The following is a 17,321-nucleotide window of genomic DNA, read 5'->3' on the forward strand; positions in this document are numbered from 1 at the left end:
GGCACGCTGCTTATCTGCATTCCCTCTCTTTCTCCTTCCCGCCATAAAATGAAATAGAAGTAAACATTCCCATAATACTGCATTATTTACCACTGGTAGTTTGCTAATGTTAGAATCACTGAATTAATAGCATCACTGCCACTAATATACGCTCAATAACGAGTTGGCATGCAGAGGCAAAAATCCCTATTCATTAACATTGCCTCACCTTCACATCTCTCCCTTTAGAAATTAATCCGTTCCCCCAAATAAACTCACTTGCTCGCCATTTGCATAATCCAGTTATCATTCCGGAGAATCCCATAAAAGGGCCTTAAATATGAGCTGTAGTAGCTGCAAAATTGTCTCAAGTGCCACTGCCAAAAACTCAGATTAATCTCAAATTAGCAGCTATGTTTGAAAACGCAGGCATATATTTGTCTTTTCTTCTCATTGCTATTAATTCTGACCCAGCCACTAGTTGAAGTGGTCATGCAAACAACAAATAACCCTGTTTAAAGTAGGTCCACGATTAATAAAGTTACTAGGTGTACTGGAAGAAGCAAAGATCACCAGTGCTGAAGCAATGATTCTTCAACATCAACTTCGTTGGACTGGTCATGTTGCGTGGATGCCTGATGATTGTCTTCCAACGCAACTACTCTATTCCGAACTTAAAAATGGAAAGTGTAATGCTGGTAGTCAACAAAAGAGGTTTAAAGACTGTTTCAAGGCAAATCTTAAAAAATGTAGTATAAACACTGACAACTGGGAAACACTTGCCTGAGAGCACTCCAGTTGGAGCACAGCCTTTACCAAAGGTGTCATGGGCTTTGAAGACACTCGAACGCAGGATGCAAGGGAGAAACGTGCTAAGAGGAAGGCATGCTTGGCAAATCCACACCGTGATCAATTCCCACCCGGAAACCAATGTCCCCACTGTGGAAGGACGCGTGGATCCAGAATTGGCCTCCACAGTCACTTACGGACTCATTGCTAAAACCGTGTTTATGGAAGGCAATCTTACTCGGCTATGAGTGATCACCAAAGAAAAGTTACTAGATCATTATTGTGAAATGTTCACATGTCGTTGTGTTACTTCCATTTGTAGAATGGGAAGTTCAACCACCATCTAAAAATGAGGAAGCAGTTATTCTTGACTCCTCCTTCAGTACAGACCAGAAATTTGTACCTCTCTCCTTCTCTGCTTCATCATATTGGAAGAGGAAATCCCTCCATTTTACATTTTACCTAGTGATTACGCCTGGCTACCAAACAGACAATTTTTGAACTTTAGTTTACTATTCTTATATTGATGTAAGGCTAAGGCATTGACTTGATTTAGTGCTGGCAAGGCATTAATGAAAGTGATATCCCCAATCTGTTCACCAAGCTACAATTTCCAGAGTGATTTAATGATTAATTCTTCTTTCCAGGGAATTCTGGGAATTGCAACTCTGTGAGGGGAATAGGGGTCTCCAAACACCAATCAGTATCCTCAAGAAACTGCAGCTCCCAGGATTCTCTGAGGGAAGCCATGACTTCTAAAGTGGCATGAGAATGCTTTCGGTTTATGGTATGGTTGTGACCTTATATACTGACACATGTAAATGACACAGAAGCTGTGTTTCCTTCTCATATGCACAGAAACAGCATCCCAAGCCAACTGCTGCTTTCGTTTTACTACTTAAGTTTTTCATTTATCTCAGGTATTTTTTGTACCTGAGGTTTTGTTTTGTTTTGTTTTTTAAAAAAGCAAAGTGTGCATTGACTTTTAGAAAGAGATAGATTCTTGCACCTTTCGCTGTTAGATGTTTCACTGTTTCTCCATCTCATCATTCAGCTGTTTCTTCTGGCAAAGCCAGAAACCAGGAAAGAGTCATCGAGTAAAAGAAAACCAATAAATTCTGAGCAATTTGCTGCTAGTCCTGTTGTCTTAGTCCAGATTGATCCTTTATTTACTTCACCCAGAAATGTTTCTGGTGACAAGTCCATCAATTTACTACCAGCCTAGATTAAGTGCTAATAAACCAAATGTAAAAAACAAACCAACAAACAATAAAACCATTAACCTTTTCATTATGGCTCTAACCAAAGGCACCAAAGAACTAAATTTTAGCATCTGCAAAATTTGGAATTTCTTTCTTTTCCCTTTAAAATTTGCAAATTATGCAGGGATCATGAGTATTTGCATTTTCATAATACACAACTTGCAGAGTGAAATGACAGAAGCAGCTAGAAAATATTATTCTGGAAGCAAACAAGGAGAAAGGTGAATTCTCTGTAGAATGAGGACATAATGCTATTTGCCACAAGCATTTTACAGTGAATCAAAGAATTTGAATGAATCTGAAAGATGAATTGGTCCATAGAGAACTAATGTAGTCCCTCCAGATGTTGTTGGACTTCCATACCTGACCTTTGAGCATCCTGGCTGGAACAGATGTGAAATTAAGTTCAACAACATATGGAGTACTCCTGGTCTAGTCCATCCTTTATTGATGTAGGAAAGCCTTTAAAGGTGACTATCCAGCTTCAAATCTTCTAATGAAGGACGGTGGGGCCCCCCATTTTTAAAACAGAGAGAACTGCACTGCAAAATTCAGAAGTGTGAAGGATGGCTGTGTTTTCATTCACACTTTTTTTTCAGGAAGTGTGAATGTCTCGAGTTCACCTTGCAATGTGAATGGAATCGGATTTCTGCCCCCAATCCTGGCTTCCCATAGGTATCTGCTTGGCTACTGCTGGACTAGATGGTCTGATGCATCCTAGCTGGCCCAAGAGATTTCACTGCCTGAAGAGATGGAGCAGCGAATGGTACCCTTCCCATCCACAAGTCGACTTGCCTTAGTAATCAAGACCAGACGAGGCTGGTGTTGTTTTGCACCTGAGGCAGAAACCACAAGTACCACTTTCCCCTCCCTGTCAGAAAAAAACACAACAACAATAAAGTAAATAATGAACCATTTTCTCCCCTTTCGTGACACTCCAAACCACCTGCCTAAGGTGGCAGCCCCTCATTCTGCAAAATGGCAGGGTGGGCCCAGCGGGAGAGTGTGGAAATGAACACAAGTTGTTTGGAGACTCTATGGTTATATCCAAGGCACTGTGAAGAGTTACCATGGATATCTGTCACCATGGAAAATTCCTCAAAGATGAAGGGGGCAAGGTCAGCACACATGTAATGTACATTGTGTTCCTCAAGCCACTTTGAGCTCACTGAGAACTATTGTCTATCCCCATTCATGAGGGTGGCTTTTTAAAAAAACCACCCCATGTTGAGAATGAGATGAAAAGGAAAACCTGAATATTTTCCTCCTTTTAATCTCCAATCGAAGTACCTACAATGTGAAACCAAGCTACCCTCAGGGCACTTTGCTACATTTATTAGAAACCAAAGATTAGAACCATTTTATGGAAATTAAAGATAATGTGGAACATTTGTCAACCTCACAGCCACACAGAAATGTGGACCAGCATCACGAAAAGCTTCTCAGACAGCATGTAAAATGGATTCAGCCCAGCTAGTTGGTTGTGGATACCCAGGTAGCATAAGTAACTTTTAAAATTGGCCACCTCTTTCACTGCTGAACCACTATCACCTCCTGAGTTCCGCTCATGAGTGAGTCGGGGCTTTTCCATGTTATACATCCCAAACAAGTGCGAACTGCATTTTAGATACAGAAATATCTGTAGTTTCAGCAGTGGTATGGCTAGGTGATTTTAGGCTCTGAACTTTCAGAACAATCCTAACTGCAGAAATCTGGTTACCTCTATCCCAAATTATACTCAGGAGTGGGGCCACTGCTGGCTGAGCCAACCCAAACCTGACAGAGTGAAAACAAGCTTTTAGAATTGACATACACCACTCTTTTGGGTGTAAGTTCTGCTGGGTTGCTAGATCATATGACTGACCTGAAAGAGCTAAATCATTTTAGACTCAGGAATTAATACATTGGTGCCTCGCAAGAAGAAATTAATTCGTTCTGCGAGTTTTTTCGTCTTGTGAATTTTTTGTCTTGCGAAGCACGGTTTCCTATAGGAAATACATTGACGGTTTCCCATAAGAATGCATTGGCGGTTTTAAGAAAAAGGTGCAAGACGTTTTCGTCTTGCGAAGCAAGCCCATAGGGAAATTCGTCTTGTGAAGCAACTCAAGAAACAAAAAACTCTTTCGTCTTGCGAGGCATTCGTCTTGCGAGGTACCACTGTAGCTTTATCCCTCAATCATTCCATCACATCCTTGAGATGATACAGTTACTGTATTTGGAGAGCCTCCTATTCATTTTGCTGAATGGGGCCCTGGACTTATGCCCCAAAGTCCTCCTGCCCCAAGACACTGCCACTCTGGTAATCATAGAGCTGTAGAGTTGGAAGGACCCCAATAATCGCCTAGTCCAAACCCCTACAATGCAGGAATCTCAACTATAAAATCTTGTAAACCTGAGTCCATTCTGAGCTTCGGCCCACCTGACCTTCACCCTGCAACTGTTGGCTACTCGTGCATTCCCTTCCTTCATGATTCTCCCTTTCTTCCATTTGTTATACATGCCCTTCTTATATCTCAGCTCATCTTTAAGCTCCTTATGCAACCACACTGGTTTCTTTAGATGCCTCCCACTTTTCTTTCTTCTTGGAGTTGTCAGCATTTGTGCCTGCAATAATTCACCTTTAAGAAACTCCCATCTATCTTGGACCCTTCTTCTCTTTGAGCACAGTCAAACCTTGCTTCCCGAACGCCTCCATTATCATACGTTTTGGCTCCTGCATGCCGAAAACCCGGAAGTAGTCGCTCTGGTTTTCGAACGATTTTCGGAAGCCGAGTTGCTTCCGGGGAGTTGGGGTTTTTTTTCTTTTTTTCTCCATTGACTTTGCCAACCGCCCTTCGATCCTCGGTTGTCAAACGTTTCAGAAGTCAAACGGTCTTCTGGAATGGATTATGTTTGACAACCGAGGTTTGAATGTATTTCTGACCATGTGATATCGCCCAGTAGTTCCTTAAGCTTTTTGAAATCATCCTTAAAGTCCAGAGTGCATGTCAGACTATACTCAGCTTTCCCTTGCCAAGTATGAAACCCAAAAGGACATTATCACACGCCTACCAAGGTTTCCAGTACTTCTGCTTCATCAACCAGTTCCTCCCTGTTGGTTAGGATCAGGTCTAAGACACATGATCCCCTAGTTGCTTCTTCCACCTTCTGGGAAACAAAATTGTCAGTGAGGCAATGAGGGAAATTGTTGGACCTTACATTCTTGTCAGAATTTGAGTCCCAACAGGTAGCTGAAATCTCCCATGATTGCCTCTTTTCTCAGTGCCTCAGATCTTTTGAAGATGCAGACAGAATCTCATGTGGCTTGACGCCTAGCACCTGCTCCTGCCACCTTCACAATTTTTGCCTGGTCCCCCCCCCCCCCATGATGTTGAGCAGGAAATGCATATTGTGATGATGTCAGAACATGGGGCTAGAGAAGGAGAGGTGGAAAGCACACCCTAAAAGGTGTTGGTTCAGGGGTATCTCCAAGTTTCCTTGCAGTTCTGCCCCTTCACAGGAGACAGAACAGTGATGACAACAGCTGGGGTACAGGAAAGTGATCGGTTTGACTGCAGGATCACTCCCCTTCCCCCCGCACCAAAAATACAGTCCAGGAGGATCTATTGTTCTGCTTTCCTCCAGCTGCCTACATCTGTCCATGCTGTAATCTAAACAGTTCTAATAAATCAGTGCAATAAGCTAACGTAGCTAATATCTACCCACTAATAAGACTAGAGAAAGGTTCAATTGTGGCCATTTTGTCTTCTTCCCTGTGATCTATCATTTTATACCAGAAAGAAACAGACGTGGGGTGGGGGTGGGGAAGAAATGTGTGTCAAATTAAATGTATAAACATTTAACAAGGTGTAAGTAAAGTCATCTGTCCCACGTACAAATCAGTGCAGGGAGAGATACAATGTGCTGCGCTGAAACACAAGGTTTATTACTTAATGACCCTCGTTTTATATTCCTCACAGCTTAAGCACAGGTTTTGTACTGCTCAGGCAATAAAGGAATCTCCTTGTGTCATAAATCACATTCCGATCTTTAGCCAACCGACTCCAAAGTATATCATCACATCATTATACCAAGGAATTCTTAAGAACAAAAACTGCACAATATCCGCAGAAGGGACAACTTTCCCAGGGCAAGTGAAGACTTGGAGCTTGATGTTACGGGAGACAGTCTGTCTCTCCTTCTCTCTTGTGATAAGATCTAGTGCAGAGGTGGGGAACCTCCAAAAGCTTCCCTTCAAGCCTCTCTTTAGCACCCCATGGAACTCTTCTGAAGCCATAACTCTACATCAGGCCATGACCCACCTTGGCCCTGCTCTCCCCCCCCCCCTCAAGGGCTTTTGATTGGCTGGAAAAGGCCTTTGAGCACTGATAATCCCTCACGCTTACCTGGATGGAGTAGGCGGGGATGCGGGGCGTGGACTGGTTGGACACAGAGGAATGGTGGGTGGAACCAGCTGAGGAACCACCAGGAGAAGGTGGCTCAGAGCCTGGGGAGTGGTGGTGAGACAATGATGAGTGGGCAGAGGGAGAAGACAGGGAACAGGAGGTGTCAGAAGCTGAAGAGGAAACAGGGTTTAGTGAGCGGGGAGGGTATGTGGCAGAGAGGAGTCCAGAATCAGAAACCGAAGCTGAAGCAGGCTACTGGGAGAACGGAGGCCAAGAGGCAGAGATCAGTCAGGCTGGAGAAGAGCCATGGGTGTTTCCCCTCCTGCTGTGACAAGCTCCCTTCTCCCCCCGCCTTGTCTCCCAGAACCAGAAGCGGGCTGAAACGGGCAGAGCAGTGGCAGGCTGCAACTAGGTACAGTCTCAGATTGCTTGGAAAAAGCCCTGGAGAGGAGGGGGCTTGGACGGCTGTGTGTGCATCTGCTTGGTTCATACTCAAGGCAAGGAGGGAGTGATTCCCTCCATATCCTTTTGCTGGAGAGCCACAGCCTAGGGAGCTGCAGAGATGCTTTCCTATGATAATTAGATAAATCCTCACCTGCTCACATTCCTTTCAATTTGGTTAATTGGGTTAATGCTTGTTTGCAGTTCCTCCAGTTTGTTATATTTTAATAAATATAACCTTATTCCAATTTTGTTTTCTTTTTGAGTGTGGGGGCAAGGTCTCATCCCAGCTTAATACTGATCCATAACAGAAACTGTTATGATTGGTTTCTTTATAAAATAGAATAAAAAACTTTATGTCTAAAATAAATAATTGTCTAAGCAATCAGGACCCAAGTGCAAAAGAAGGCTGTCATTAGATTTTTATTAGCGAGCAGTAAGTGCCCCAGTTGGGAACTTCTATGAATTTCTGAACAAAAAGGACTTCTGATAGTGGTAGTATGATGATAATTCTAAATTTCCTCTTTGCAGCTGCAGTTGATCCCCAGTATTTGCTAAAATCTCTCCTTTTTGTGACTTAACAGTTATTGGCTCAGCTACTATATTGCCTTAGAGCACTTTTTTTTCCTGTGGAAGCATGAATTAATTCCACATGGCAATACGACTCCCCCTACTCCTCAACCTTTTCCTTGAGGTGGTTATAAAACGTCTATAGAGAGCAACAATTTTTATTCTACTTAATAACAACTTCTATAAGGGCATGAGTTTTAGTGGAGTTTAAGTACAAAACACACCATCTCAACTAGCCCTTTTATGTTACAAAACTTCCATTGAACTACAGCAGGAACATTCATTTTACGCAAATATTCCTTAAATCGGGGTTTTGTTTTTTTGCAGTTCTTACACCTGTAATTTGAATGAAAATCTTGAGAGACATCAAAACTTAGACAAGTGCTTTTGCTTTTAGGCAGCTACTTAAAACTTTTATTTTTAAGAAGGCTTTCCCTGAAAAATGACTCAGGCATTTTATCTTGCATATCGTGTAGACTATTGTAACGCAATGCTTTCAAGATCTGCTTTTTAGACTGTAGCGTATACTTTATTTTTACTATACACATGCTGTTCTTTTGATGACTTTGTTGTAAACAGCTTTGAAAATATTTATCTGACAAAGTCGCCTAGCCAGTCGGATTTACCAAGTGCTTAACTTGGGCTGCATTGTGCCGCTGAGGAGGAAATGCCACCCCTAAAATTCTGCAAATGCATGCCCATTTGCTAAATGAGGAGTCCCAAAGTTAGAAGGTTCCAAAAGCCTATTGGTAGTTAAGAAAGCCTGACAACATAGCTGCAGCAACTACACTCCAGTGAAAAATGACCTTATTTATGATAGCAAATTATGCCACTTGGGAGTGGCTATTCTGACTTTTTTTCCAGTGGTAGATTCAAGGTGTGCAAAGAAACACAAAGTGCACCCTAAAGCTGATCAGTTGCACCAGCATTGTCTACTCAAAAATCTTAGCTATAAGTTCCAGAAACATAAGGCCACTCTTATTGAAGTTTTGGATGCCTCACTCTTAAGCACTTGCAACCTTGCCTAAAGGTCTGGCTCCAGGTTTGAAGAGCCCTGGGCAAGCTGTTCTTGGTGAGTCCCCTCCCTATACTAGGAGAGCCTCCTCTGTCTTTCTTGTTTCTAGGTGGGCAGGCAGACCTGTTTATTCATAATGATGATGGGGGAAGTGCTCAATTGAGCTCCAGGCAATGCATATGAACTCTGCTCCCTCCTCCAGGCATTTTTGCCACTGCCCAGGCCTGCTGTGGATTCAAATGCCATTCTCAAAATCCCATCCCCAAAGCAGGCAGACTTCAGGCAGAGGAACCTGGAGAGGCCAACCAAGCAAGATGGAAATGATCACCAAGAGAGAGCCGTACAGAGGACGCATAAACCAAAAGAACTTGAATACACAGCAGCTTCTGGAGAGAGAGGGAGAACTCTGCAAGGGTCAGCTCTTTGTAATGCAAAACTGAAACTGAAACCACCTGAGAGGCGACTCTGGCAGTTCCTGTTATGGCAAGCCAGCAGGGCCAACAAATTACATGCATAGCAGAGTGCGTTGGCGGAGAGATGGGCAGGAGGAGGGCGTGGGAGGCCAAAGGAAGTTTGCTTGTTGCAGGACAAAGGCGCTGAGACAGGAAAAGGTAGCCAGCCAGGTGGGGAGCACAGCCAATAGAAAAATAGGGGCTGTAGCAATAATGGGTGAACAGAGTCTACAGCCAGGCCTAGGCAGTCTACACCGTGTTGTGCTCTGGCAAAGCTTGCAAGGGTCACTTGCATGCCTGTTTTGTCCAAATGGTCAGGCTGGCTGTGGCTTTGACCTAGAGGAAGTAGTCGTGTACACTTCCAAGTCACTAAGCCCTGAGCCTCTGCCATTTGTGTGTGAAGTGAGCCAAGCATGTTGGCATTGCCAGTTTGGGGGTTGCATTATTAGGCTATCCAGGAATGTGAGAAAATCCCAATATTTAAAATTTGACACTGCATGGAATAACAGTCCCCACCAGAAAGCATGAATATGCTGGAACACAATGCAACAAAAAATAAAAATCAATTTTTTTTGTTATGATGTGCCTTTTTGGGGAGGTGTTTAGTGTAGCCTCACATGACGGACACTAATTATTGTGGCACCTTATTGGCAGCAGCTGCTGGACAGAAAAGGCCATGTGTAGGATCCAAACAAGTTCTTAGTTTTGTCTCCTGCTTCCTTCTATAATCTCAAGTTTATTTATGGCTAGCCGAAGCCGGATGTCAAATCTGGGTCCCTCAGAACAAAATCTTAATAATTAACTGGCAAAACTGAACATGATCGTTTCTGACACACCTACACTGGTAATTATTGCTTTGAGGCCATTTACTAATGAAATTAATGTATTCATTGCCCTAACAAATTAGCATAACTCATACATAATGCCCCACATTTCAAGACCTTCCTAGGAAAACAACACTTAATAGTGCAGAGTGAAATGGCAAGGGCATGGCAGAGAGGCAGCCTGCTCTGAATGACTGCATGTTAAAAGCCGCCATGACTAAGAGAGTATTATAAAGCAGAATGTAAACACAGTATGGGTAATAATACCATTAACAGGGTCACCAAAGGCATACTGTTCATTATCATTTTTGCACTTCAAAAAATATTCAGATCTTATGACGGTAGTAACCACAAAATTTAATAAGCTTGCTACTTCTTGCTGCTACATAGCAGGAAAATCATTCTTTGCAGAAGCAGTTACTTCTTCCCCATTTCATTGATAATGATTACATGGGTGATGTTTCTCCTCTTAGTAGGAGGAATGTAACATGTCTAGGATCATTAAGGAGAGAGGAAACACAGTAGATTGGTCAATGATATAAAAATGGTAAATGTTAATTCTAGGATCAAGGAACTTATGGGTTAAGAGGAGAGTTTAGATGCTTACAAATTCAGTAATGTACCCAAAAGCATGGAAATTAAATGTGTGGGTTAACTTACATGCTGTGGAAGTGTTCTACATGTAAACACAACCAACTCGTCACCCATGGCACCTTGTCAAATGCACAGGCCTCCAGCAAATATATACAAGTCACTCGTTGCCTGCTGGAGGATAGTTATTTGTTGCCTTTGGGGGTGAATGTCATTTCTCAATCCTAAAATAAGCATGGAGAAATCAAGCATGGAAAACTGACTGCCGTTCCTCTGCTGCGGCACACAAGGCAGTGTTGGGAAACATGCATTTTTTTCTGAATCCATTAAAGATGTTCAATCAATCATTAAAAACGCACACAAACACACACAAGCAGACAAACACTGTAAGAGTCAATGTGGTGGAGTGGCTGCAGTCTTGGACCAGGAGGAGGGCGAGACAAGGACCATGTTCAAATCTCCATTCACTCCATCGGCGAATGGAAGGCAGAGCACATGGCTTGTTTACTTGAGGTCTCAGATGCAACCCCTGGCATCTCTGAAAGGAAAAGCTCTAGGACTGGGGGAGGAGATTAGTATGAAGACCTGGAGAGCCTCTGGCCATCAGGGTGGACGATATTGACCTAGATTGACTAGTGGCAGCTTCTGATGTTCTTGTTCCTCATCATTGCAAGCAATGCTGTCAGCCTGGGCTTTCACTTGTGGATTGAACAGAGACAAAGGATTTTTAGCACATTGTATGTGTTAATTGGCTTCCCGTGCCACGATGTCTGTGGCCTCTCCACAATCCTTTTTATAGCGTATTCATGGTGATCTATGCTCATGATGCTATGGGGGCGGTCATACATGAATCCACTTTCAATGTTGTTTACAATGGCAAAGGTTTCAGAGCAGTCACCTTACTTCATTTCCAATTGGGGCCTGTCCTATAACTTCCTCCTGAAACACTGTAACTTTTTTTTGTGTCCCATTTTCATTGCCTCTGGATAGCAGTGGTGTGTTAGTATTGGGGAAGCACTGCAGAACAAACAATAAAGCAGAACAAACCTGCCACTAATGCACTCTTATTGCGGCAAGAGCATGTTGCAAAAGACACCCACAATAAAACACCAGTCTGGAGGGGTCCTCTGTCATCCAGAGCTGTTTTTCGAAGAACCACCATTAAGTTTCACTTTCCTCTGACCTCACTTTTTGCAACACTTCATGCCTCTGATGAAGCAGAGTGGAGTCTGTGATAGCTTATGCCACAATTTTGCTAGTCTCTAAGGTGCTACAGGGCTCTTTGTTATTCTGTGCATATTTATTCAAAAATAAGTCTCACTGGCTTCAATGGGGCTTACTTCCAGGCGGATAGGATTGTGGCCAAAATCACCATTCAACAAAATTAAGAAAATAAGAATCAGAAACCCATCTTTATAAGAGCCTCAAAGAATTAATCAGTCACTGCCCATGCTGTGAAAGGCACACTGAAATAACAGCAATTTGAGCTGGTGTCTGAGGAAGGGTAAGGAAGGAGCTGATCAGATATTCCAGGGCAAAGAATTCAGTAATATGCATAGATGAACCAGGCTAAGCTGTCTGAAACTTGAACCAAAGGGTGGGGGTGTGACTTCTCTGGTGTAGGCATAAAGTGCTGGGCCATAAGGGAACATCTGAAATACAGAAGAATCCACATTTCAAAGACCTTGCTATGTTAAAGGTCACTTAACTGCGTCAAGTGGTCCGTTTTCTATCCAACAGTAACAGATTTGAGAAGGAAGTTGACAATTCTCTTCTCCATTACTCTGGAACGAAAGAACTCCCCTTTGCACAACGCCGACAATGAGATGCAGAGTTTTTATTATTCTTCCAAACTCAGCCCATTTGCAAATCTGTATCATATTTCACAGAACTCCAGAATAGTTTCTTGATTAAGATGCTGCATTTTATCATCCATCATGACTTACATGCCCAGACATTCCTACACCCACCACATTCTTCTTGGGTGATGAAACTGTAGTCTTCCAATAGCAAACAACAACAAATGGGACTAGTGACTACTGTCTCTTTTGCCTTTCCATTGCCCAGAGGACAAAAGTATGTCTCAGAGGTCTTCCAGATCACACTGTATACCAATTTGAACACTTACATTCGAATCAACAACATCAGTTTGCTAACACATAGAGGGAAAGGAGGGTTTGAATGACTATTCTTGGACTCTGAAAAAGTACTCCCTTCGAACAAAGTAAGGGTGGAATGGAGAATTCACTAGGATGCTTTTACTTATGAATCCACTAACAAAATGAATCAAGGATTATTGTGAAATAAAGCAGTAAGGGTTGGGATTGTGCAACTAGTGACGCCCTCATACGTTCTACTAGTTCTGGGGTGAATTGTGGTTCTGGTAGGAATGACTGCACAATTGTTTTCTCCATGTTGTGTTTTACTTTTGGCAGTTGCTGCCTGGGCCCAGCAATACCGCTACACAGATGCAGCACCAAAAACAGTCCGCTACCCAGGAAGGATAGGATGGAGAAATGGAACATAAAAACATAATTGTTTGTTTTGCTTCCCATCCAACATTTAGGCTTTGTTTACTGTACTGAGATTATATCTGAGATGTATTTTGTCCAAGTACCTAGGGAAGGGGTCACCCACCTCTGCTTGCTCATTTGTAAGTTTCTCAGGTGCCACAAGATTCTTTGTTATCTTGTACATATTTATTCAAGAATAAAATGTCGCCTTGTTCAATGGGGCTTACTATCATCTTACTTACTTGTTGCACTATAATCTGGGTGTCAGAAATCATTTCTGAGGAGAGTTAATGTGCAACCAAATTGAGACACAGGTGAGCATCCTGCCTTAGGAACACGGGTCTAGGGATGGGTGAATCTGTCAGTTTCTCTCAGTTTCTCATTTTCCTGGTCTTAGGTTCCCCACATTTCCACAACAATTTGCATTGTTAAAAGAGTCCTCACAGAAATTCATCAGCTCCTAATACACACATTTGCGCCATTTTACCTAATACACAATCTTGGAAAGCAATGTAACACGCGCCCATATTTTTTTGGTTTCACCAATATACGCCTTTTTGTGGAAGATGGTCCTCAAATATATCCATTGGCTGGAGAACCGCATTGCCAAATTTGGGGAAGTGTGAGTGTCAAAGGACAGCTTCACTTTGGCTTGCATAGTTTCAGGAAGTGAGAATTCAACAGGTTCCCCTTAAAATGTGAACCGAACCAAATCCCCCCACCATCCCTACATGAGGCCAGACATGATGGTCCTTCCTGCAGTGCCTTAAATGTAGCTCTTGCAGTGGCTTTCTGTAAATATTATCGTTGGTAATCACTATAACAGTTTTCTGTCTTTTCCCCATCTAGACTGTAATGAATAGGATGAGCCTTTGTTCACGAATGTTCCTTCCTTTAAGTGGATTTAATGACTTCACATTTTGTAATTTACTTGAGCACTGGAGGTTTATTAAAACAGAGCATTGAATTGACCCACATACCTGTGTCACAGGGCTGTTGTGGAGTTTCATAATGAGATGTTTGCAAAGCGGGTTTTTTTCTAAGTGAAAAGTGCTAAGTATCTTTATTGCAGCGCGATAGAGATCACAGAACACAAGTGAATTAGTGCTAGGCATTAATCCTTATAAGGGTAAACATACCACGGGCAAAATAACATTGCAGTTATTTTTTTTCAAACATCCAGCACTTCATTAAGTACCACATAGGGTTATATAACTCTGTGAAGGCATAACTATGCAAAGTTTATAATCACAACAGGGAGAAAAAATGTTCTCACGGATTTTGCTTCTACGCTGAGAAGCAGGCCACACAGAGTTCCTGCAGCTCAATGGAGCTAGACCCTCTAGACACAGAAAAAGACAAGAGTTGCCTACTTGGACTTTTTCCAAAATTAACTCCTAATGCAGAGATCACAGCTGTCCCTGCCAAAACTGTGAGTGCAGTTGGCCCGTTGGGAGTAAAAGATCTACAGCATGAAGTCATCAGACTCAACTGGATTTTCATAAACTGATAACCAGGATTTTGCATTTTAAAATACTTTTTGTTGGCAGTTTTAATCTGTTTCTTGTCCAGTAGGTCCTGCTCAGTCTTAGTTGTGGTGAGCTCTTTAGGCATTTCACCCTAATATTAGAGGCCAAATTCTGTACCATGTTGCCCCATGCAGCAAAATATATTGAGGTCCGCATATATAACTGAGACTCAAATCCTAAATACACCTTCCTGGAATTGAATCCCATTAAACTTCTGTGCAGGCATGCATAATCTTGCACTGCCACTTTCTGAACAACTCAGGTTCAGAAACCATGGGTTTAAGCTGATTGCTTTCAAACTAACCACAGTTAATGTTAACGACAGTTTCTGGTGTGGATGACATGCTGAACAAATGTAGAAGCAAACGTTTTAAACTGATCCTCCTGGCCAGATGAGAGGAGAAGCATGCAAACAATTGAAGCTAGGCTTGTTTACATCTTGCTACACCATAGTTTAGCTGGACATCTGAATGCAGCAACTGAATCTAAACAGAGGTGTGCTTTTGGTTCTGCTGTTATTTTGTGCATTATCTTCTCTTCTCCTGATAATGGTCCGGTGAGTCTGATGGTCTTGAAGATGGAAAAAAACTAGTTTCTTTATACATCCATCTGTAGCTTTTTCTATACATGATTGAAGTTCTTTGCTACTTTCTTTCAGGGCAGTGGTTGTGTGCAACTTGACCTCCACAGCATGGCTCTGTAACAGTACTTACAGAATTGCTGTTGAAAGCCCCTTGCTCTTTTTCAAATGTATTTTCATGGGTTAAAACAAAAACAAAAACTGGCCTAATCAACATGTGTTGCCTTTTAGAACTTCTGTTTTGAACATCTATAGCTCAACAAGACTTCTGAGTTTAGAACCTTTGGAAATGCCATCTCTGTGAGATTCACAAAGTTTCTAAGATTATTATTCACCCAGAATTTTGAAGGCTCTTGAAGCAATTCTATTTATGTGTGAGAAGAAGACACAGATGCTGATCAATCAAAGATGGAAGCGGTGCAATCACAAGACTCCAACCTCCTGAGTCTCCTGTATAAAACTTTGATATCTAGCACTTAAAGCAAATTCAATCCAGACAACTTTAATTCAGAACACTACCAACTGTCCATGTCTGTGACCCCCATTTTGACTTACAGAAGACCACCCTATACATTGCAAACAGGTCCCCAGGTTTAAAGCATTGTTCTTTTAAGGTGCTACATTACCATCTTGGATTGTGCCCCTTAATCAACCATTAGTACAAGCCAATACATCAACCTCTGTGCGAGGAAGTGTGGCTTACTGTCATTGCAACAGTTATGGCAGATCAAGTTTGACTGTTACAAAACACCAGCCATTTTATTTGTTCCTGTACAATTGTTTTTAATCCCTTAACTTTCTTAGGTATTGGGCTGCATCTTCTTCCCTCCCTTCTCCCATCCTTTGTCTACAGAAGAAATGATGTATCCTTACTCATGTAAATAACATCCAGATGAATAATCATGGATGGCATCCAAGATAGACATGTCAGGTGAAGTAAACATTCTACAGCAGAACAACCCCTTAAGCTATTCCTTTGTAATACTCTTACCTGCGTCTGCCACAATGATTCTTTCACATGATGCACCTCTGAAAGGAGCATTTGATGGCTGAAGTGCCATTTGAATTAGGGAATTACACGGTGAAGAGCAAAGACCTTCTATCAAGAATTGCGAAAACAATGCTACCAAACACATAGGAACCAGAGGCCCTGCTTTTCACAGATGCAATACAAGTCATGTATGACTTCTTTTTCAATATGCACTAGGCCAAGGCGATAATGCAAATGGATCTGTTGTTGGTACAGACTATTTTCAGCTGTTTTGTGTTGACGCTGAAGCAAGGACTGCAGACAAATGGGCATTTGATTGGCCCCAGTGACAGTAAGATGTTTGGCTAGCTGGGCCACCAGCCTGATCTGGCAGACTCCTGTTCTTATGCACATTTTTTTAAAGTGTGGAACTGTGCTCCTGATGCAGTTTGAAGCACTTTGACCAAGATGACCATATTAGAATACTAAAACAAAGGGACACTGGCTAAGCAATCAGCATTTCTACTGGCCACCAAAGATGTTGCTGGGTATATATACCTGTGATTGATAAACAAATTAATTTGTCCACATGTGCGTAACCAGGGGCAGTCTAGACTGCTCAGCTAGCCAGAAAAAAACAACTGGATCTCTATCCATTGGGAAGCATGTGTACATGTTTTGAATGATTTCAAAAATATCAATATATAAAAACCCCACACCACCACAAACAAAATAAAATAATCTGCATTATTAACAGAATATGCACATCAAGACCATTTGTGACACATTGAAGCACTTTGGGTGGTATTCAACTAAATAATTGCAGGAGTGGAATGACTTCTGCCTGTGAAACATGTCCTTCCCTCCTCTCCTCCCATCAGCCACCCTATGCCATCCCCAAATATGCTTCCAAAAGTTTGGGGAACCCCCAGAACAGATTTAGGTGCTGTAGGATGAAAAGAGTCTTCTGAGCAAGGGGAAATCCTTGCACTAATAGGCCCATTGACTTAGTACTACATTGAATTCCACCCATTATCTACCATATCACAGTGACCATCACAGCAATCTTAAAATGTAAGCCAGTTCTGTGATTTATATATGATGCAAACGGAGGATGAAAGACGAGTGACAACATCATCTAGTGGTTTTGTGGTTGAGTTCCTAGTTCTTAGCTCATACAACGTTTGACTAGCTCTCAGGTTAAAAACGGTTTCATTTTACTCTTAATCAGAAGTTTTATGAAGAAATGATGTAAGTAAAGAATAATAATGAGTGACTTACCTCGGCTGTACACACTTTGCACCTTGGAGCACCTTCACCCTGAAGACCCTGTAAAAAGAAGAGGCATTTAGGAGTAAAACTGATCTCAAAAATGGGTGCTGCAGAAGGGGGGGGGGGAATGAACATATGAAAAAACATCA

At 42.1% G+C, this 17,321-nt stretch overlaps 1 protein-coding gene across 5 annotated transcripts in view; it reads right to left on the minus strand.

The window, feature by feature from the left end:
- LOC310679589 (uncharacterized protein) overlaps positions 1 to 17,321 on the minus strand; it is a 260,057-nt gene that overhangs the window by 189,209 nt on the left and 53,527 nt on the right. For 3 of the 5 annotated variants that reach the window (XM_083445117.1, XM_083445116.1, XM_083445119.1), the window contains exon 3: positions 17,182 to 17,229. The exons of 1 other annotated variant lie outside the window; for it this stretch is intronic. In XM_083445117.1, coding sequence (XP_083301243.1) covers positions 17,182 to 17,229 — 48 coding nt within the window. Of the gene's footprint in view, positions 1 to 6,415; positions 6,517 to 17,181; positions 17,230 to 17,321 lie in introns of all 5 variants that reach the window. One more of the 5 variants, XR_014512329.1, reaches the window with a different exon arrangement.

The sequence above is a fragment of the Podarcis tiliguerta genome (genome assembly GCF_965153285.1).
Source record: "Podarcis tiliguerta genome assembly, chromosome: 6".
Classification (NCBI taxonomy): domain Eukaryota; kingdom Metazoa; phylum Chordata; class Lepidosauria; order Squamata; family Lacertidae; genus Podarcis; species Podarcis tiliguerta.